The 23990-nt window shown below is 40.8% G+C and overlaps 1 protein-coding gene across 1 annotated transcript; it reads left to right on the forward strand.

The window, feature by feature from the left end:
• The first annotated feature begins 854 nt into the window (after positions 1-854).
• On the forward strand, positions 855-22079 carry cacng7a (calcium channel, voltage-dependent, gamma subunit 7a). Its single transcript, XM_044053118.1, has 6 exons — positions 855-944; positions 13781-13976; positions 17290-17376; positions 17810-17950; positions 19677-19822; positions 21493-22079. Exons 2-6 carry the CDS (start codon positions 13781-13783, stop codon positions 22027-22029), a joined length of 1107 nt encoding a protein of 368 aa, XP_043909053.1. The 5' UTR covers positions 855-944; the 3' UTR covers positions 22030-22079.
• Positions 22080-23990: the final 1911 nt, after the last annotated feature.

Here is a 23990-nt window from a genome sequence, read left to right on the forward strand (position 1 = left end):
GTCCGACTGAAATTGTGATAACGTCTGTAAATCAGATTATCACCCGGATCATGTGACTGGGGCAGAATATTATAGTTATTTATTACAGGACGTGTGCCAACATTCACCCTGTCACCCTGTTATGAGTGGATGAATCAAAAATCAAAATAATAATTCAAAGTTTGAAATCCTACATTGTATCGCTTTATTTTAAAAGTTAACGGACGATGGAAAGACTCAGAATGGTCATCCACGTGCTAACAATTAGCCACCGGCTGTATTTACTTGTACATCACACTTATGAGTAGCACTTTATAGTTTGACTTACTTGTAGCTCGTGTTTGTTGTAAGTGGCTTTGGATAAAAGCGTCTGCTAAATGACATGTGATGTAATGTGACGTAAACCTGAAAACACCTGATACAAGATATCCAGATGAGAGAGTGAATGTAGCGAGGCTGTAACCTGCTTTAAAGTTTGTTTCCCTCATGTTTTCACTGCTGTCAATCATTTGTCCTTCAGTGGACACGATGTGTGTGTTTTGTCCTTTAATGTCTCACAAACTGCTCACTGTGTGTGTGTGTGTGTGCACAAGTGTTTCCTTCTCCAAGACTACACACTGTAACACACTGTAACACACACACACACAGTAACACACACACACAATAGTCCCACCTCCCTAACTACAGTGAAGCTCATTCAGTGGATTCTCCGCCGCAGTGCTGAAGAGAGAGTGAAGTACAGGAGAGGGAGGGAGAAGAGGGGAGGGGAGGGGAGGAGAAGGGAGGTACTGGAGTAAAAGAGAGAGAGCGCGTGCGTGCGTGTGTGTGTGTGTGTGTGTGTGTGTGTGTGTGTGAGGCTAGAGAGAGAAGAGGAAACCTGCAAATTGGGAGTCCAGGATTTTCCAGTGCGCACAGAGATCTCGCGTCAGTTGCTGCACCGTCAGAGCAGCTCTCCTCTCCTCGTGGTGAGTAAAAGATGCTGCTGCTGCTTCATTTTTCATTTTAGATTTAATCCTCTCATATTTTCCATCATCTTTTATTATATATTACTATTATTATTATTATTATTATTATTGTTCTTGTTATTATTTTTCATTTCCAGCAACTCTGTCCTCCCTGTTCTGTCACATTTGTGTCAAAGACGCTCAGTGCTGCTCGTCTGTGGCTGCGCACGTCAGGACTCTCAGTGATGCACGTGTGTGTGTGTGTGTGTGTGTGTGTGTGTGTGTGTGCGTGTGTGTGTGTGTGTGTGTATGTGTGTGTCGTTCCTCTATACCACCCAAAAAAAACAGAAGAATCCAGTGATGTTGTGTAAGAGAGGAGCATCCACTTCTGCTGCTGCTGCTGCTGCTGCTCAGGGATGGAGAGGTGTGTGTGTGTGTGTGTGTGTGTGTGTGTGTGTGTGTGTGTACAGTGATCATCAGTGTGGCGCATTTTGGAAGGAAGGAGGAGCAGAGTTGTGTCTGAAGGAGAAAACTGTAAAAAAACAAAAGAAAAAAGAGGAGGTTCTGTGCTCTCAGGGTGTGTGTGTGTGTGTTACTGTGTGTGTGTGTGTACAGTGAGTGTGTGTGTGTTACAGTGAGTGTGCGTGTGTGTTACTGTGTGAGTGTGTGTTACTGTGTGTGTTACAGTGAGTGTGTGTGTTACAGTGTGTGTGTGTGTTACTATGTGTGTGTGTGTGTTACTGTGTGTGTGTGTGTGTACAGTGAGTGTGCGTGTGTGTTACAGTAGTGTGTGTATGTGTGTGTTACAGTGTGTGTATGTATGTGTGTGTGTGTGTTACAGTGTGTGTATGTGTTACAGTGTGTGTGTGTTACAGTGTGTGTATGTATGTATGTGTGTTAGAGTGAGTGTGTGTGTGTGTGTTACTGTGTGAGTGTGTGTTACTGTGTGTGTGTTACAGTGTGTGTGTGTGTTACTATGTGTGTGTGTGTTACTGTGTGTGTGTGTACAGTGAGTGTGTGTGTTACAGTGTGTGTGTGTGTTACTATGTGTGTGTGTGTGTGTTTGTGTGAGTGGCGTGTGTGTGTGTGTGTGTGTTACAGTGTGTGTATGTGTGTGTGTATGTGTGTGTGTGTGTGTTACAGTGTGTGTGTGTGGTGAAAACTCTTTCTTGGGGAACCCAGCCTGTGACACTGTTCCAGCAGACTGCAGCACTTCTTCTTCTCTCTCTCCATCACTGTGGTCCCCACAAGGAGGATAATATTATAATTCAGGTCTGAAGCAGCTTTATCTGTGGTGGCCCCTCCCATGTTTGCTCTGGGGCCCCTGAACCTGAAACCATGTGGGACCTGTGTGATGTGTAATGTGCCAACTTCAAGCTCATTCTCACTTATGACGCTTTTCCACGACTCGGTTCCATCACAAACTTGACTCAGCTTTTCCATCAGTGATAGAACCTGGTACCTGGTGAGCTGAGCCGATACTAAACTGTGATGTCATCACCGTGCCGGCCTCTGATTGGTCAGAGAGTGTCATCACTGAAGCGACGGCAAAGCAACATTGTCCAACTGTAGATCAAAGTGAAAAAGAGTTACAAACACATGAACGTTCACCTGCAACTTTTCTTAGAAAAGTCTTCAAATATCACGTAAAAAGTTCTTGTATTGATGGACGTGGAAAAGTTGGAGCGCCAACAATGAAGCAGCGTTACGATAAATATCAATATAAAGCCATTTTTTTGTGTATTTTAAGAAAAACTATCATAGTAAAAATAACAAAATACAGTTTTCTTTTTTTCGTGTGAGGAGACAAGTGGTTGAAAGCCTGCTGCCACCTGGTGGTCGGAAGCTTAAAGACAGCTCAGGAAAGTCAAACATTGCTTCGAAGGATCGACATCATAAAATATCACGATTTTTAGGTGGAAGGCACAAAAGTCAGTAGTGCAACTCTCCCACACCAAAGTCCAGAGAGAAAATCAGTGATTTTAGCTCACAGGTCCTCTGCTGCCTCGTGTGGTCACTTTGTGTCACTGAAATCTAAACGAAGGATTCAAAATGCTGAATTCACTAAAATAAGACATTGGAACTTAGTGATGGAGGCAGCAGTGGATCAACAACTCCTGTGTGTGTGTGTGTGTGTGTGTGTGTGTGTGTGTGTGTGTGATGTTAAAATCACTGATTTTCTCTCTGGACTTTGGTGTGTGAGAGTGAGTGGTTTACAAACTTCAGTTTCCTGTTGTAAAGTCTGTGTAACAGTGAGATAAAGACGTGAACATGTTCTTCAATTCTTAAAACCACTCATATTCAGTGTTAGTGTTATGAACTGTTGAGGTCAGTTCACCCTGGAGCCGTTTACAGCTGGAGGTGACCTCATATGCAAATTATACAACACTCAAACACAGTCAAGAGATGGACGTGTTTGTGGCAATAGCGATATTAATAATGTCTATGCATGTGTGTGTGTGTGTAAAATGTGTATGCGTGTGTGTGTGTCTGTACATGTGTGTGTGTGAATGTGTGTGTGTCTGTGCATGTATGTGTGTGAGAATGTGTATCGTGTGTGTGTGTCTGTCATTGTGTGTGTGTGAGAATAATGTATCTCGTCAATGTGTGTGTGTGTGTCTGTGCGTGTGTGTGAGAATGTGTGTGTGTCTGTGCATTTATGTGCGTGCATGAATGTGTGTGTGTCTGTGCATGTATGTGTGTGTGTGTAAATGTGCGTGTGTGTGCGTGTGCATGGCGTGTGTGAATATACATGTGTCTGTGCATGTATGTGTGTGTGTGTCTGGCCATATGTGTGTGTGTGTGTAGATATGCCTTGTGAATGCATATGTATCTGTCATGTATGTGTAGATATGTGTGTGTCATTGTGTCTGCATGTGTGTGCGTGTGTGTGTCGTGCTTGTGTATGCGTCCATTGTGTGAGTGCGTCGTGCATGTGTGTCTGCGTCTTTGTGTGTAATGTCAATGTCTGTGTGTGTGCATCTGTGCGTCGCGTGTGTGTGTGTGTGTCTGTGTGTGTATCTGTATCTGTGGTGTGCGTGTGTATGTGTGTGTGCATCCGTGTGTGTGTGAGTGCGTGTATGCGTGCATTGTGTGTGTGTCGTCTGTGTGTGCTTGAGCATCAATGCCAATGGCGAGTGGTATGCGTCGCGTCGCGTCGTAATGTGCGGTGTGGGAGAGTGAGTGGTCGACAAACTGCAGTTTCCTGTTGTAAAGTGTGTCTCACAGTGAGATAAAGACGTGAATGAGTTTGTCTTTGCGTCTCCACTGGCAGCCATGTTTTCACTGAGCATCAGCCTCAGTCTTGGGCTAATTCTCAGCAGCAGGGGGCGCTCACAGCTCTACAGCTCCACAGTCTGTCACATAATCCTTCATCCATTTCTCAGTCTCTTAACCACTCCTGAAACCACACTTAATTCCCTCCTCTTCTGTTTCCTGCCTCCCTCTCCTCGCTCCTCTCTCCTCTCTCCTCTGACCTTCCATCCATCACAGAGTTAAATATCCTCTTCCTCTGCCAGTTGGCTCAAACCCCCTCCTCACTGCTGACAGGACGACATATTGCCTCCTCAACAGAAAACAAGCCCAGCTAACCTGGGAACGCCATCTGTGGCGTCCTGCCCGTCTCCGTGGGACGTGGACTTTTCACGTTACTCAGCAGTTGCTTTGCTTCTTCTTCTTCTCTCTCTGTCTCTCTCTCAGTCTGTCTCTCTCTCAGTCTGTCTCTCTCACTCTGTCTCTCTCACTCTCCCTCTCTCTCTTTCACTCTGTCTCTCTCTCACTCTGTCTCTCTCACTGTCTCTCTTCCACTTGCTCTCTCACTCTGTCTCTATCTTTTCACTCTCTCTCTCACTCTCTCTTTCACTCTGTCTCTATCTTTCACTCTGTCTCTCTCTCACTCTCTCTCACTCTGTCTCTTATCTTTCCATTTGTCTCTCTCTCACTCTCTCTCTCTCTCTTTTCACTCTCTCTCAATCTCTCTTTCACTCTGTCTCTCTCACTCTGTCTCTCTGTCTCTCTCACTCTGTCTCTCTTTCACTCTGTCTCTCTCTCACTCTGTCTCTCTTTCACTCTGTCTCTCTCTCTCTCTCTGTCTGTCTCTGTCTCTCTCTTTCACTCTGTCTCTCTCTCACTCTTTCACTCTGTCTCTCTCTCTCACTTTGTCTCTCTCTCTCTCTCGCTGCAGTCTTTTATCCTGTTTTCATCTTGCCTCTGATACCTGGATGTTTCCCATGATGATTTCAAAACTAAACATCTCTGACTGTGCAGCACTCGTTCATTAAAGTGACGCCTGAGTCTGCAACAAAGATTACAGCAGAATTCATAACCAAATACAGAGAGAGTTGTTGAGAGCTGTTTTCTTAATTTTTAGGTTTAATAACAGTGACAAATATTCAGATTCTGACTTTTCCAACAGGAAACTGAAGTTAGTATAGCACTCACTCTCCCACACACACACACACACACTGCTGCCTCCATCACTCAGTTCTAATGTCTTATTTTGTCACAAATCCTTCGTTCAGTTTGACCTCAGTGACACAAAGTGACCACACGAGGCAGCAGAGGAGCAGCAGCTAAAACTAGACAATTCCGTGCTTGCTGTTCTTGCTGCATATGTCGTCGGTGCAGGAGTAACATTTGGGTGGGTATTTAGACAAAGTGGTATTTTGGTGGAATCACCCCTTAAAACACCAAGTTTTAAAGGGGGGAGAGATTCACAAGTTAACCGTTAACCATTCATGTGTATGTGGAAATTATGGATTTTTGTCGCCATGGTTACTTGAAACGCTTAGAACAGTCATAGCACACAAGTCCCGGTCAAGCCGCACGTTTGGATACAACACGTGTGTGGGTGAACTGTGGGAGGAGTTACACACCAAAGTTTTGGGTGGAAGAATAACAATTCAACACAGAGCGACTCACAAGCCCCTCCCTTATTCCCCCCCTCCTCCACGCACACATACACACACCTGTCCCTAACTGTCCAAAACCTCAGAAAGCAGAGAAAACAGCATGTTTTAAAGTTGTCGTATTTCAAGAATGGTTGATGATAGAGATAAAATGTAACCTGTTTGTGAGCGTCAGGAGGCCTTCAGCAACTCCTGCATTCAAATATGTGACAAACGGGCGTGAATTGACAGAGAAATCACAGTTTTAAAATCACCCTCGTCTTGATTTTTCCAAAACTCCAAAGCAGACATTTTAACATGGGAGTCAGTGGAGGCTGAGACCAGAACTCTCTGTGCTTTGATTTTAAGAAACATGAAAACACACACAGGGTTAGACGACAACCATGGCAACGTTTTGATGTAAAACTTGTCTGTGTAAGTTGGAAATTGTGGGCACTCACTAGAGTGTGTCACTGTAGGGTCCCGCCCATGCATGTAATACACACCCATAATAAAATCTGAAAACATTGAAAGATAATACAAAACGTAAACTGCGATTGTTTAAAAAACGTAATATGTATCAAAAAGTCATGGTTACTCAAAAGTCTTAGAAAAGTCAGAGCACACCATTCACGATCAAGCCGCACGGTTTGATATAACATGTGTGCGGGTTTTCTCAAAACTGTGGGAGGAGTTACACGCCAAAACATGGAAGGAAGAGGAATAACAAGAAGAAGAAATGCGTAGGATTACAAGAGATGCTTGTGCTGCAGCAGGCACTAATCACTGGTTTTCTCTCTGGACTTTGGTGTGGAAGAGTGAGTGGTTTACAAACAGTGAGATAAAGATGTGACCGAGATTATTTTTAGGGATTTTTTGTCAGAAAAATTAAAACACTTTTCTTTTGAACTGGCTGCAAAAAACTAAATCCTTCATAATCTCTGTCAGCACTGGGAAAAAAGTAATTATCTTCTTATACGTCATCCTTCTGTTTTTATCCCTCTCTCCTCGCCTTTGTCTCTGTTTTACCTTCACCTCTAATCTCTCTTCTTCTTCTTTTCCTTTCATCTCTGTCTCATAACTTTTCTTCACATAATTATATCACTTTTTCCTCCTGTTCCTCCTTTCATCCTCACGACCAGACACAAACTTTCTCTTCCTCCTCCCATCGTTATCTTGGGCTGTTTGTTCGTAAAAGCACCACACACACACACACACACACACACACACATACCCTACCCTAACCTGAAAAATGTCCCCTGTTCAACGGTGAGTCCCTTTGTGTTTCGCCAAAGTCCCCGGTTCCTGGTTTATGAGTACACAGCACACACACACACAGCGACACAGACACACACACAGCGACACACGCACACACACACACACACACACGCCACAACACACACTGACACACACACACACACACATACCCTACCCTAACCTGAAAAATGTCCCCTGTTCAACGGTGAGTCCCCTCTTTGTATGTGTGTAATGACGCCAAAGTCCCCGGTTCCTGGTTTACGAGTACACAGCGACACACACACACACACACACACACAGCGACACAGACACACACACACACACACACACGCACACACACACACACACGCACACACACACTGACACACACACACACAGCACACACACACACCCTACCCTAACCTGAAAAATGTCCCTGTTCAACGGTGAGTCCCGTCCTTGTATGTGTAACGACTGCCAAAGTCCCACGCACAACACACACGCACACAGCAACACACACACACACACACACTGGGGAATTGTGCTCGTCTCCTCTGAGCTTCAGCCCGACTCGTTTGTTGGCAGCAAAAACAGACCTAGTTTTATTTATGTGTGTGTGTGTGTGTGTGTGTGTACTATAATTGGTGCACTGACCCTTCACAACAGTTCTCGTCCTCCAAACCCATATTTTTCTCTCCAGACTTTTTATCTCCGTGGAGTTTTTAAAAATCCTCGACAGATTCTGCCGGAGACGAAACATCAAAAACCTTTTTAGATAAATTAGACACATGAACTTTTTACAGACTTTAACCCAAACATTCAAAACAGACAGACCTCCACCACACATCCTGAGATAAACATCTGTAATCTGTAATCTGGATCAGATTGTTTTACAGAGTAGGGGTTTCGTCACCAGTGAGCATGCTCACCACAGTAACATACTCGGGTGACCAAACATTCAGGAAGTTGACGGAAAAACAAAGTTACATTTTCAGAGATTTCTGCTCGAAACTCACAGGAAATGAAGACGCTTGTTGAAAATCTTAAATATCTTTTTAAAAACCGAAACCTAAAACTGAAGAATACGCGACATTATTACACAGAGTTGCATAGTTGACGCAGTGTTTTTAATCACACCAGAATTCTAACTCACAATATTACAAATAATAATAATAAAATAATAAAAATAAACATGTTAAAGTGTTTAGTGTAAAAAAGGTACATTGTGTAAAAGTTGTCTTTTTTGCTTTCAGTGAACATCAAAACATGTTTAGTTTGTCCATCGTGGGCTCCTGTACAAACACGTGGATAATTCATACAATCAGGTGATTTTACTACATTTTACACACTGGAGCTTTTAATTTCACTTTTTTATTTCTATTTACGTCTTTTTAAAGAACTCATGGATGTTTTAACCCTGACCGGTGGTGTATTTTGAGTACTTTTAGCTCAACCCTGACCCTTAAAGTCTCTGTATAAACTGTGTGTTTAACACGTGCTCTGAGTTCTCAGAGTTAAAACTGTTTCAAGCCGCGTCTGGACGTTTAAAACAAACATGGCGTCTGATCCTCACTTTACAGCATTTTAAAGATGTCACATGACCAAACTGGAATATACATATATACATATGTTATACATATGTATATATGTATAACATATGTATAAGAGGAGGAACGTGTGTCACTCGTCCTCAGTCTGACAGTCTTCATGTTTTATATGTTGAGGTGACAGAATGTGACGCAGCATGAACGATGTGATGTAAAAGAAGGATGAGACGCTTTATCAGTGTCCTGCAGCTACTCCTGTGTGTGTGCGTGTGTGTGCGTGTGCGCGTGTGTGCGTGTGTGTGCATGTGTGTGTGCGTGTGTGTGTGCGTGTGTGTACGTGTGTGTGTGTGTGTCTGTCACTGACGCTGTTGAACGTTGACGTTTCCATCACTGAAGCACAAATCACCTGTCATCTTCAGATCATGTGACATGATGACATCATCGTGTTTGACTCTGCAGGAAGTCACTGCACTCTCTCTGTCTCTCTCTGTGTCTCTCTCTCTCTCTGTATCTCTCTCTGTGTATCTCTCTCTGTGTATCTCTATCTCTCTCTCTCTCTGTCTGTCTCTCTGTCTCTCTCTCTGTCACTCCTGTGAGAGCTCCTGTGTCCCTGCAGTTAAAGGCGACATAGACCAATTAACGCTGCATTTGTGTATCGTGTATCTGCGTCATGACCTCGTTTATGAAACCCTAACGTTTCAGAACAACAGTTCAGCCACTGCTGAGAAAATAGTGTTTTATTGTTTTCCTGGGCTCTGTGAAGCGGATCGGCACTTCTGTATGTTGATGATGTCATCAGTAAACCTCACCACTGTAGCGCCACCTGGTGCGACACTAGTCCGGACACATCCGGTTGCGTACATTCAACCGCATTCAACCTCCATAACTAACATATATATGACCGTGAAAACAAGTTAATATATGTAAGTAGACCTCCATAACTAACATATATGTGACCGTGAAAACAAGTTAATATATGTAAGTAGACCTCCATAACTAACATATATGTGACCATGAAAACAAGTTAATATATGTAAGTAGACCTCCATAACTAACATATATGTGACCATGAAAACAAGTTAATATATGTAAGTAGACCTCCATAACTAACATATATGTGTGACCATGAAAACAAGTTAATATATGTAAGTAGACCTCCATAACTAACATATATGTGACCATGAAAACAAGTTAATATATGTAAGTAGACCTCCATAACTAACATATATGTGACCATGAAAACAAGTTAATATATGTAAGTAGACCTCCATAACTAACATATATGTGACCATGAAAACAAGTTAATATATGTAAGTAGACCTCCATAACTAACATATATGTGACCATGAAAACAAGTTAATATATGTAAGTAGACCTCCATAACTAACATATATGTGACCATGAAAACAAGTTAATATATGTAAGTAGACCTCCATAACTATATATATATGACCATTGAAAACAAGTTAATATATGTAAGTAGACCTCCATAACTAACATATATGTGACCGTGAAAACAAGTTAATATATGTAAGTAGACCTCCATAACAACATTATATATGACCATGAAAACAAGTTAATAATGTATCCTCATAACTAACATATATATGTGACCATGAAAACAAGTTAATATATGTAAGTAGACCTCTATAACTAACATATATATGTGACCATGAAAACAAGTTAATATATGTAAGTAGACCTCCATAACTAACATATATGTGACCATGAAAACCAGTTAATATATGTAAGTAGACCTCCATAACTAACATATGTGTGACCATGAAGACAAGTTAATATATGTAAGTAGACCTCCATAACTAACATATATGTTACCATGAAAACAAGTTAATATATGTAAGTAGACCTCCATAACTAACATATATGTGACCATGAAAACAAGTTAATATAAAGTAGACCTCCATAAATAACATATATGTGACCATAAAAACAAGTTAATATATGTAAGGAGACCTCCATAACTAACATATATGTGTGACCATGAAAACAAGTTAATATATGTAAGTAGACCTCCATAACTAACATATATGTGCGACCATGAAAACAAGTTAATATATGTAAGTAGACCTCCATAACTAACATATATGTGACCATGAAAACAAGTTAATATATGTAAGTAGACCTCCATAACTAACATATATGTGACCATGAAAACAAGTTAATATATGTAAGTAGACCTCCATAACTAACATATATATGTGACCATGAAAACAAGTTAATATATGTAAGTAGACCTCCATAACTAACATATATGTGACCATGAAAACAAGTTAATATATGTAAGTAGACCTCCATAACTAACATATATATGTGACCATGAAAACAAGTTAATATATGTAAGTAGACCTCCATAACTAACATATATGTGTGACCAAATTGTAACTGTCACCCACTACAATTCTTTGATTTGCTTAAAACATAAAGCTCGCCTCGGGGCGAACCAATCACGTTCTGCCCGGGGAGAGTCAGACTGTGCGGAGGTGTGTACGTGCAAACGCTCATGTGCTCATGTGGTTGTAAAGTTTAAAAATAAACACATGAATGGAAGTGCACGCACACACACACACTCACGCACGCATGCACGCACACACACACACACAGAAGCTCAGAGTTTGAGCTTCGACCTTGACCAGACGGCCTCTGTGCTCATGAATCTGTAACGCGAGTGTGTTTGAGACACAGACAGCAGATTATGTCATCATCATCATCATCATCATCGTCTGAGATCACAAACATCTGAAATATTAAAACAGTCAGAGAAAAACAGCAGAAAAACAGATGTTTGTCTCTGTGTCTGCAAAGAGAACCTATCGTGGAAGTGTCTCAATCTGAGTTAGATGAGGTGAGATTAGATTAGATGAGATTAGACACACTGGAAAACTGCAATTGTTAAAATAGCAGTAGAGTCAGAAGTGAAAAATCGGAAAACTTGTTTTAATTATATCAATCACCAAAGTAGTGAGCAATTAATTTAGTAATCAAATAATTGTTTGAACCCTAAAGTAAAGAACCATTTACATTACGAGCAACAGAATGGAAATTTTCCTTTTTGGCGCAGCTTCATCATCATATTCTGTAGCAGAGGTGGTGATTTCTTGAAAAATGTATAATGTGTGTATGACAAAATAATTGTCAAACTGTAAACGGGAAGTTTCTAACAGTTTCTAACTTACAGACAAACCCACGCCCATGAAAACATCACTTCCTTGGTGGAGTTAATAAGAAATGAAATATAGATATTCAGTAAAATGAGATAAATACACTGAGTGAATCTTCAAAATCTTAATCAAATCTCTGCATCGTGAAAACAGACGCTAATTAGCATGAATGTAGATGCTAATAAACATGCTAACGGAAGGACACACTGATGAAGATGATATCATTTTGAGCAACTTACAGTTTAAACTACACTGTAAAGCAGCGCAGACATTTTTATAAGTGCACATTAAGTCTCGAGGGTGTTTTATTGAACTCTATTAAAGTGAATCAACTGTAGCTTTAATTACAGCGCGTTTGCATGGATTTGAACTGTATAATAATTCATATGCACATGACAGAAGCTTTTTTACCTGCAGCCAAGTGTCAAACAATAATGGAACACAAATATAGACCAGGAACAGGGTCCTCATAAATAGTTTTTTAGTCACGGTCCCCACAAGTCCCATAAAACCAGACGGTGTGAGTTAGCGTAGCAGCTTTTGGGGGGTCCACAGTCCAATCGCCAATGCTTCTGTGACGTCCATTTTGTTTTTTGTTTGTGTAAGATGTTGATGTGTCAGTGCAGCAGAGGCAGCACTTGTGTCACCTCGGGACTGCGTGTTAGCTGGAAACAACCGAAATGAATGAGACCGGATGAAATGATGATGTTTTAGTACCAGACAGTTTTTGACCACAAGTGGCTTTACTCATATAAAAGTTGCAATATTTTGGGCAGCGTCTTTGAGGACCCTCTTGTTGTTGTCCTTCACATTATTCTTCTATCTGTGTCTTTGAGGTCATTTTTGAGGACGTTAACGTGCATACAAACTCTTGAAACTTGGCATGGAGGTCAGGTGTGGTGAAAATGTGATATAGGATAGTTCCCAGACCTGTGCGTTGCTCAAGGGCTCTATAGCGCCCCCTACGGTGAAGACAGAGGCAAAATTGTGTTCCACCGAATTTCCCAAAAGTTGGTGGGAAGATGTTATTGAACAAGATGAACAAGTCGACCGTAACCATGGCTTCGACTCAACAGGAAGTCGCCTACATTTCAGAATTTTGGCATTTATTTTGGGGATTTGCAGCCTACGTAAATGAGCAAACTTGTGCGAGTTTCGACCGTTTGCCACGTTTACTTTACCTTTCACCTTCATCTTTTATTCCCTTCTCTCCTCTCAGACAAAGTCGTAATCAATTACTTTGATTTTCTTTTTTAAAGCTTGTTTTCTTTTTGTCTCAGCGTCACAAACTGATTAAAATTGATTATTGATTAAAGTCTGCACCCAGGATGAAGTCTGCTCAGGCTTCAGGCGCGACGACTCAACCCTCACTGGATTTGATTTACCTGAGCTTCTTACTTTTCACTATACGTGCAAATCCTTGAGCAGGTTATAAAAATCCAGCTTAAAGTTTTAGGGATTTAATTTTTAAGTCGGGTTGCAAAGAGAATATTTCTGTCAAATTGTAACTGTCTCTGAGGCTCATGTCTGAAATATCATAATAATAATAATAAAGCGTTGCCCTTCAAATTAATAGTGCTTTTGTGTTGTGCACTATTGTGGGGGGACAGTCTCGCGAGGGGGGTAACACAACGCGAGGCTGATGTTGTTGCTCTGGCATGTTGTTGTGGTTGCTGAAATGTACGACGTGGTCGCGGCCAACAGTGACCGGAGTTAATCTGTGTTTTGCTGCAAATAAATGCACAGAAGTTACAAGCCAGTAATCGCCTCCTTACTCAGCGCTGCAGCACTGGTGTGAGCGTTACTATATATATATATATGTATATATATGTATCACTCTCTTTATTGAAGGTTGCTCTCCTCGTCCTCCACCTTCTCTCCTGTAAGAATAAATCACACATCACATTCATATTTAACAGGTGAAGTCAATTCAAATCAAACTTTGCTCTCCTTCTTTTTCTTCCTCGTCCTCTGCTCATTTTCTTTATTTTCTTGCTCTTCTTCCACAGATGAGTTCGTTCAGCACGAGAGCTCTGACGCTGCTCTCGTCCATGTTCGGCGCCTGCGGGCTGCTGTTGGTCGGCGTCGCTGTGTCCACAGATTACTGGCTGCTGATGGAGGAGGGGATCGTCCTGCAGCAGAACCAGACCATGGAGGTGAAGATGGCGCTGCACTCCGGCCTGTGGAGAGTCTGCTTCGTGGCAGGTTTGTTTTCACTGTCAACTACGTGTAAAAACTGTCAGAGGAGGTTAAATATCTATGAGGGGTCGTATAGGACATAATCCAAACTCACCTCTCTATACTATATACTAGTGAAACCTCTCACATAGACTAGTGAAACCTCTCACATAGACTATTGAAACCTCTCACAAAGACTATTGAAACCTCTCACATAGACTAGTGATACCTCTCACTGTGGAGAGTCTGCTTGGCAGGTTTGTCAAATAAAACGTCAGAGGTAAATATCTGCTATGAGACAGTGAGTGGGAGGTCTGCTTCGGGGGTTTCAGTCTGAAACTCACGGTGAAAACTCTAGTGAAACCTCTCACAAGACTAGTGTAGACTATTGAAAGGACTAGTGAAACCTCTCACACAGACTAGTGAAACCTCTCACATAGACAACCAGTGGGTAGACAGTGAAACCTCTACTAGTGGCCTCTATAGACTACTGAAACCTCTCACCAGTGTCTACCTCTACACTATGAAACTAGTGAAACCTCCTCACATACTGACTAGCTCTCACAAACCTGAACCTCCTCACACTCACTGAAACCTCTCACAAAGACTATTGACACCTGAAACCTCTCACATAGACTACTGAAACCTCTCACATAGACTAGTGAAACCTCTCACAAAGACTAGTGAAACCTCTCACATAGACTAGTGAAACCTCTAGTGAAACCTCCTCACATAGACTCTGAAACCTCACATAGACTACTGAAACCTCTCACATAGACTAGTGAAATCACAGACTAGTGAAACCTCTCACATGTACTACTGAAACCTCCTCACAGACTAGAAACCTCTCACATAGACTAGTGAAAAACCTCTCACATAGACTAAGAAACCTCCTCATAGACTAGTGAAACCTCCACAGACCAGTGAAACCTCCTCACATAGACTACTGAAACCTCTCACAAAGACTAGTGAAACCTCTCACATGTACTACTGAAACCTCTCACATAGAACTGAAACCTCCTCAGACTAGTGAAACCTCTCCACACTCACTACTGACACTGAAACCTCCTCACATGTACTGAAACCTCTCACAAAGACCAGTGAAACCCCTCACATAGACTAGTGAAACCTCCTCACATAGACCAGTGAAACCTCCTATGAAACTAGTACTAGTGAAACCTCTCACCCTGAAACACATAGACCAGTGAAACTCACATCTTAAACCCTCACAAAGACTTCTGAAACCTCCTCCTCACATAGTGAAACCTCTCACATAGACTAGTGAAACCTCCTCACAGACTAGTGAAACCCTCACATGTACCCTCACAAAGACTGAAACCTCTCACATGTACTACTGAGACTACTGAAACCCTCTCACATAGACTACTGAAACCCCCACACAGACTTCTGAAACCCTCTCACAGACTACCGAAACCTCTCACATGTACTACTGAAACCCTCTCACAAAGACTATTGAAACCTCCTCACATAGACTATTGAAACCTCTCACAAAGACTATCTCACATAGACTAGTGATACCTCTCACAAAGACTATTGAAACCTCTCACATAGACTAGTGAAACCTCTCACATAGACTAGTGAAACTCTCACATAGACTAGTGAAACCTCTCACATAGACTGAAACCTCTCACAAAGACAAGACTAGTGAAACCTCCTCACATAGACTACTGAAACCTCTCACATAGACTAGTGAAACCTCTCACATAGACTAGTGAAACCTCACATAGACTAGTGATACCTCTCCTCTCACACTAGTGAAACCCTCACATAGACTAGTGAAACCTCTCACATAGACTAGTGAAACCCTCTCACATAGACTCTGAACCTCCTCACAAAACTGAAACCTCTCACATAGACTAGTGAAACCTCTCACATAGACTAGTGAAACCTCTCACATGTACTACTGAAACCTCTCACAAAGACTATTGAAACCTCTCACATGTACTACTGAAACCTCTCACCTAAACCTCACATAGACTACTGAAACATAGACTACTGAAACCTCTCACATAGACTACTGAAACCCTCACATAGACTGAAACCTCTCACATATACTAGTGAAACCTCTCACATAGACTACTGAAACTCTCACATAGACTACTGAAACCTCTCACATAGACCACTGAAACCTCTCACATAGACTAGTGAAACTCACTAGACTACTGAAACCCTCTCACATAGACTAGTGAAACCTCTCACATGTACTACTGAAACCTCTCACATAGACTACTGAAACCACTCACATAGACTACTGAAACCTCTCACATAGACTACTGAAACATCTCACATAGACTACTGAAACCTCTCACATAGACTAGTGAAACCCTCACAGTAGAAACCTCACATAGACTACTGAAACCTCACATAGACTGAAACCTCACAGAGTGAAACCTCCTCACATAGACTACTGAAACCTCACATGTACTACTGAAACCTCTCACAAAGACTACTGAAACCTCACAAGACTAGTGAAACCTCACATAGACTAGTGAAACCTCTCACATAGACTACTGAAACCTCTCACATGTACTACTGAAACCTCTCACATAGACTACTGAAACCTCTCACATAGACTACTGAAACATCTCACATAGACTACTGAAACCTCTCACATAGACTAGTGAAACCTCACATGTACTACTGAAACCTCACATAGACTACTGAAACCTCTCTACTGAAACCTCTCACATAGACTAGACATAGACTACTGAAACCTCTCACATAGACTACTGAAACCCTCACATAGACTAGTGAAACCCTCACATAGACTAGTGAAACCTCCTCACAGACTACTGAAACCTCTCATAGACTATTGAAACCTCTCACATAGACTACTGAAACCTCTCACATAGACTATTGAAAACTCTCCCAAAGACTAGTGAAACTTCACAAAGACTATTGAAACCTCTCACATAGACTACTGAAACTCACATAGACTACTGAGACTACCTCACATAGAATAGTGAAACCTACATGAAACCTCCTCACATAGACTACTGAAACCCTCACATAGACTATTGAAACTAGACTACTGAAACCTCTCACATAGACTACTGAAACCTCTCACATAGACTACTGAAACCCCTCACATAGACTACTGAAACTTCTCACAAAGACTACTGAAACCTCTCACATAGACTATTGAAACCTCTCACATAGACTACTGAAACCTCTCACATAGACTAGTGAAATCCAAACATGGCCGCGTCCCTGGAGCCAAACCATCATGACACATGTGCGTGCGTGTGCGTGTGTGTGTGTGTGTGTGTGTGTGTCAGCTTCACACTAACTCTTCCTCCTCCTCTTCTTCTTCCCTCAGGACCAGAGAAGGGCAGATGTGTGGCGTCTGAATATTTCACTGAGCCAGAGAAAGAGATCACAACAGAAAACACAGCCAACATCCTCAGTGAGTTACGTTTGAGAGTGGTTTCATCACACACTGACATGCGAGGTGGCGCCCCCTGCTGCTGAGAACATGCACAAGAAAGACTCACCATAAGTCTACGATATCTAAAGAACACGTTCACGTCTTTATCTCACTGTGAGATTTCCAACAGGAAACTGAAGTCTGTATACCACTCACTCCCCCACTGCGGTCACTGTGTGACATTGATATAAATGTTAGTGAAGATTTTCAAATGCAGAATTGACAAAATAAGACATTAGAAGTTCGTGATGGAGGCAGCAGTGGAGTTAAAATCACTGATTTTCTCTCTGGGCTTTGGTGTGGGAGAGTGAGTGGTTTACACACTTTTACACACAGTTTCCTGTAGGTAAAGTCTGTGTTACAGTGAGATAAAGACGTGAACACGTGTCTAAAGTCATTGTGTGTCTCGCAGAAATGGTGCGTACGGCCACGCCCTTCCCCATGGTCTCTCTGCTCTTCGTCTTCACCGCCTTCGTCATCAGTAACATCGGACACATCCGGCCGCAGCGAACCATCCTCGCCTTTGTCTCCGGGATCTTCTTCATCCTGTCAGGTGAAGTTCACGTTTAAAACTCTCTGTGTTATATTGTAGCTTGTAAATTAGGTTAAATTAAATGAATGAAATGCTTTTGTGATGTTATCATATTAAATATTAAATAATGTGAAAATACACAGTTAAAACAAACCATTTCATATTTAATTATTCATCATGAAAAACAGTTTGTCAATCAGGAATAATTACGTTATGTTTGGATATTTGTTTAAACAAGAAGAATGTCTTTCTTTCTTTATTCCTCAGTTTAGTTTTGAACTTTTGTCCCCTGAAGTCATTTCTCCTGAGAAAGTGTGTGGTGTGTTTTTAAAAAAAGTTTAAAGAGAGAGAAAATGACGGATGAAAATCACAGTAAACAGACAGGCGTGTTCTCTTCCTGTTCTCTCTCTGCTCAAAGTCGTCAGTCTGAGACACAACACTGCCATCTCATGGCCAAACATGGGAGTTACACCATTCTGATCTTCAGTTTTTATTTATTTTCCACTTTTCTTCTTTTCTCTCGTCGTAAACAAATGAACCTCAGTGTGTTTGAATGAAACAGCAGGAGCAGTTTAACCCTTTGTTGTTCTAATGAAGATGCAGATCCATGAGTCGTCAGTTATGAGTGAGACAGCAGCTCCAGGCGTCTCACCTCACAGGAAACGTTTTCTTTCATTACTAAAATTTTGCGACAGATCTGCTGCCGTCTGTGTTTCCTGGAGGACGAAGACAGACACGTCTCTGACTTTGATGAGTCTCCGTCTGAACTGCTGCTGCTGCTGATGATGATGATTGTGTGTGTGTAAAGATCTAAAGAATTTTTAATCCTAATCTACAATAAAACACATTTATACTTGTTTTTTCACATTTCTGGAGAGGTGGCTGCAGCTCGAGCATTTTTTAATAAAAAGTGGGAACTTGACTTAATTAAGTTAAGCTGAATTCACGAACCCTGTTCCCAAGCTGAATTTTGATTAGCATAAACAAAATGGCTGCCTAACCTTCCATTTTGACACTTTATTGGACAGGCACTATTATACCCTAAAAAAAAACCTTAAATCATTCATGTGTCCACTGATTATATGTTGTGTTAAATGCCAAATTTACATTATCATTATTATGCTAATTAGCTAAACATCAGTTTAGCTAACCAAAACATGGCATCTCTGCCTATGTTTTAAATAAAATGTGTAAATTATGAACCACAATTATCCAAAAGAAAGACACCAGGTGCACAACGTTTACTGAAAAATGCTTGTACAGTGCACATTACTCAGAAATATGTTTAGTCTATTATTGATTTTTCACTTTTGGGCAGCAGAGGATTCACTGTGACGACAGAAGAAGATTGATTTTTCACTTTAATCAACATTTGAGAAGTGAAACATTATGTAATCTACGTCATGAAATAATCAAACAAACAAAAATCCCCCACATCATTTCATAAAACAAGCAAATTGAATACAAAACTCTCCCACACCAAAGCCCATAGAGAGAATCAGTGATTTGAAATCCTTCATTTACTTTTACTGAATGGAAGATAGTGACACAAAGTGACCACACGAGGCAGCAGTGCACAGCAGCGCCTGTGTCGCTGTGAGCTAAAATCACTGATTTTGTCTATGGACTTTGGTGTGGGAGAGTGAGTGGTTTACAGACTTCAGTTTCCTGTTGGAAAAGTCTGTCTGTGAACTTACTATAACATACTATCGTGTGTGTGTGTGTGTGTGTGTGTGTGTGTCCACAGGTCTCAGTCTGGTTGTGGGTCTGGTCTTGTACATTTCCAGCATCAACGACGAGGTGATGAATCGACCCAGAGAACCAGAACAGTTCTTCCACTATCATTACGGCTGGTCGTTCGCCTTCGCTGCCTCGTCCTTCCTGCTCAAAGAGGTCACACACGCACACACACGCACACACACACACGCACACGCACACACACACATCACACACACACACGCACACACACGCACACACGCATACACACACACACGCACACACACACACACACACACGCATACACACACACACACACACACGACACACACACACGCATTACACACACGCACACGCACACACACACACACGCACACACACACACACACACACACACGCACGCACACACACACACACACACACACACACACACACAAACCTTAACCATAACTACTACTAACCTAACACTAAGCGTAAGCTCATCCTAACCATACACACAAGTAACCTGGTTTTAGAGCTTAGTGAGGACACACCATTAATAGGATGTACTCTCTGGACCCTTACACTTACCTTAACTCTTAAACCAGGTCTTAAGCCTGAAAAAGCACTTTAAAGTTGTCCAGACAAAATGTCCTCACAAAGATAGGCTTTTAAATATAAAGGGTCTTTTTAAAACCTAGGTTAAGGTTTAGGTTAAGGGTCCAGATATTTGGTTGTGATGGTTAATGTTAAGGTAAAGTTAAATCAATATATTCATACATGTTAATATCTTGAACACTAGAGGGCAGCACTTCTGTGACTGCAGCTTCATCTGCAGCACAATATTCCTCCTGTCTTTTCTCTCTGTTCTCTTCTTTTATCTTCACCTCCTTGTGCTCTTGTCCTCCTCCTGGCATCATCTTCCTCCTCTTTTCTATCTTTGTTTTTCATGTTTTATTAATCCCTCTTCATTCTTTCATGCTAGAATTAGTAGCAGTGAGCAGCCACACTGCGCGGCGCCCAGGGAGCAATTGGGGTTGAGTACCTTGCTCAGGGGCACCCCAGCCCTTTTTGACCTGGTGGGGATTCGAACCAGCGACCCTCCGGTTTCAAGCGGTTCCCTTTCCACTTGGCCATGGGCTACACATCTTTTCCATTTCCTTCCGGCCTTCCTTCCTTCTCTTCTTATTTGTTCTTCCTCTCCCTGACTTCATCTTTTCATTTCTTTTCCTTCTTGTTTTCCTCATCTCCTCTTTCTTTCACTGATATGTTTTAAAAATGAAAACAATAATTCATGTGTAAATAAAAAAGGAAAGTAAAAACACATCAGTTATTAATATTTATTTATATGTTTAGTTAGATCACTCATCATCAAGCATCATCAGAATTCTGACTTTAATCTCAGGCTTAATCTCAGAAGTCATTCTTTAATCTCAAATTCAGACTTAATCTCATAATTCTGACTTTAATCTCATAATTCTGACTTTAATCTCAGATTTTAACTTTGATCTCAGACAATCTCATAATTCTGACTTTAATCTCATATTTAATCTCAGAATTCTGACTTTAATCTCAGGCTTAATCTCAGAAGTCATTCTTTAATCTCAAATTTAATCTCAAATTCAGACTTTAATCTCAGATTTAATATCAGAATTCTGATTTTAATCTCATACTTAATCTCAGAATTTTAACTTTAATCTCAGACAATCTCAGAATTCTGACTTTAATCTCATATTTAATCTCAGAATTCTGTCTTTAATCTCAGACTTAATCTCAGAATCCCTGCTGTTGTATTTTCTCTTGTGTCTCTTCTTCTCTTCCGTATGTTAAAGCTTTAACAGGTGAACTGTTTCTCCTTGTGACCACAGGGGGCAGGAGTGATGTCCGTCTACCTCTTCATGAAACGTTACGCGGAGGAGGAGCTTTACAGGCCACACCCCGCTCTCTATCGCCCCCGCATGTCTGACTGCAGTGACTACAGCGGTCAGTTCCTGCACCCGGACTCGTGGCCTCCTCCTCAGCGCGGCCGCAGTCCCTCTGACGTCTCCTCTGACATCTCCATCCAGCTCAACCAGACTCCGCCCTCACAGGCTCCACCCAAGGGTGGTGGTGGCGGGGGTGGCGGCAGCTCGCAGCCGACGCCCTCCTCCTCAGTGCCGTCGTCCGCGGCAAGTTACCAGCTGCAGCCGGCGTCGTCCTCCTCCACCTCCTCCTACCCTCACCCACTTCACTCGGTCGCCACCTCCACTTTACCCAGGTCGCACGCACACGCCCGCCCTCAGCCACAGCCACACCCACACCCGAGTGGTCCGCCGCCTCAGTCCGTGCCCATGGGAGCGCCACCCGCCGCCGTCCCTCCTCCGCGATATCACGCACACATGAGGATGAGCGCCTCGCCATGCTAGAAGGGAGGGGGCGGGGCTTAAGATTATCACAGCAAACACACACAACTTTACCCTCGTTAATGGGGAGGAGAGAAGAGGGCGGGGAGGCATGTGGGCGGAGTCACTGCAGAAACCAAACTTTACGGGGGAGGAATGGTGGAGGAGAGGAGGTGTTAGGTCGTTAGTAGCAACAAAAGCTTTTTTCTTTCCATTTATCTTCATCATCATCTTCATCAGGGTCATGATTCACAGGCAAATTTGCCCCCAATCTTACAAACAGTAGTTTTACAGTGTACAAAGACACAGACTTACATTGATTAAAGACTTTACACTCATGTACAGTTTGTTTATGTACATTCTGTGCATTATAAAGTACTTAAATATAGTAATAATTATAATTATGAATAAATCATCGATTATTATTTTAAAAAAGATTTTTTTCATTCATGTATTTAGTTTGAAAACATTAGTTCTGTTCAATTATTACTTGGAATTTTGTTTTGAATCATGTGAAGTCAATGTGAACAAAATTATAACATAATTTTAGTTTTCCACGTTTTTCTTTGAATCGCGATCACAAACACTTTAATGTACAAAGTCACAGTAAAGTCTTTATAGATCACATATAGAGATTTATTTATATTCAAACTGTACAGAAATTGTTCTTCTTCTCTTTCTCTTGTACGTTGTTGCAGAACGAAACAAAATCCCGTACATTTTATCATGAGGTGTAAATATTAGCATACGTAAGTTTTAGGTGATTTAGACGTGGGTTTTTTTAAAAAAAGCCTCAGGATGAATGTTTGACTTTTTTATTTTAAGCACATTCTGAGACAAATTCTCTCAAAGATTTGATGAGTTTTTGATGAGCGCGGGAAAATCCAGGAAGAAAAGAATTGTTGTTATTCTACTTTTCTGTAAACCCTGAACATGAATGAGTGAACAGATCTAAACAAAACAACGGCAACAATAAAATTTAATAATGATTGAATTCAAAAAATTATTATTAAGTATTTGAGGCATCATCATCGAAAATGCTGTCGGTGCACTGATAAAAACAAAATGGTTGAATTAAGGAAGAATTATACTACAATTATTGATAAACAAATTAAATTCATTCAAAGTTAACTTAAAGTATATGAAATTTAAAAATGAGTTATGTCTGAACTGTTAAAGCACAAATGAAGTTCAAAGTAAAACAGTTAAATAAACTCAATTTAACAATTAATATATTTCATAAAAACACACAAAGTGAATTCAAAAACAAAAAATAAAAACGTAAATGATCCCAAATGTTTTTAAATATAACCTAATTTTTTAAGGTAACTATTTAACATAAATTAACAATTAAATATTAAGTAAACAAGTAAAATTAACAGTTACATAAACATCACAATCTTTTCTTAAGTTCTGATAAAGTAAAAAGTAAAAGTAGAATTAATAAGTTAAATCAACACAAATTCCAAAATCCTGTTAACATACAAATGATTATGTGAAACTAAAATTATATTTAATAACCAAACCGGTTTAATCAACACAATTTCAAATAACAATACAATTAAATGTAAATTTAATATTTTTCTTTCACACTAAACAGGTTTAATTTTAAAAACATTTTAACTCACAGAGGATTAAGTTAAACTGAAGTTAAATTGGAAATAAGTTTAATAAGTAAAATGGACCAAAACATTTTTAATAATTTAGCAGTTTTGAAACTTATTTTTTTCACACTGAACGGGTTTAATCAACACACTTTCACCAAACTACAGATAATTAAGTTAATTAAAAAAATTAAGTAATAAACAACTAAATTTAAGAAGTTAATGTAACACAATTTCATATAAATGTTTCTACGAAGTTAAATGAAAGATTTTTGCTTCGCATAAAGTTTCAAACTAAAGTTAAATAAGTTTAATCAACACAATCTCATGTAACACAAACATAAATTATAGTAAATCCTGGTCACCCACCAAACATTTTAC

This window comes from Solea senegalensis, linkage group LG20 (assembly GCF_019176455.1).
Source record: "Solea senegalensis isolate Sse05_10M linkage group LG20, IFAPA_SoseM_1, whole genome shotgun sequence".
Classification (NCBI taxonomy): Eukaryota; Metazoa; Chordata; class Actinopteri; order Pleuronectiformes; family Soleidae; genus Solea; species Solea senegalensis.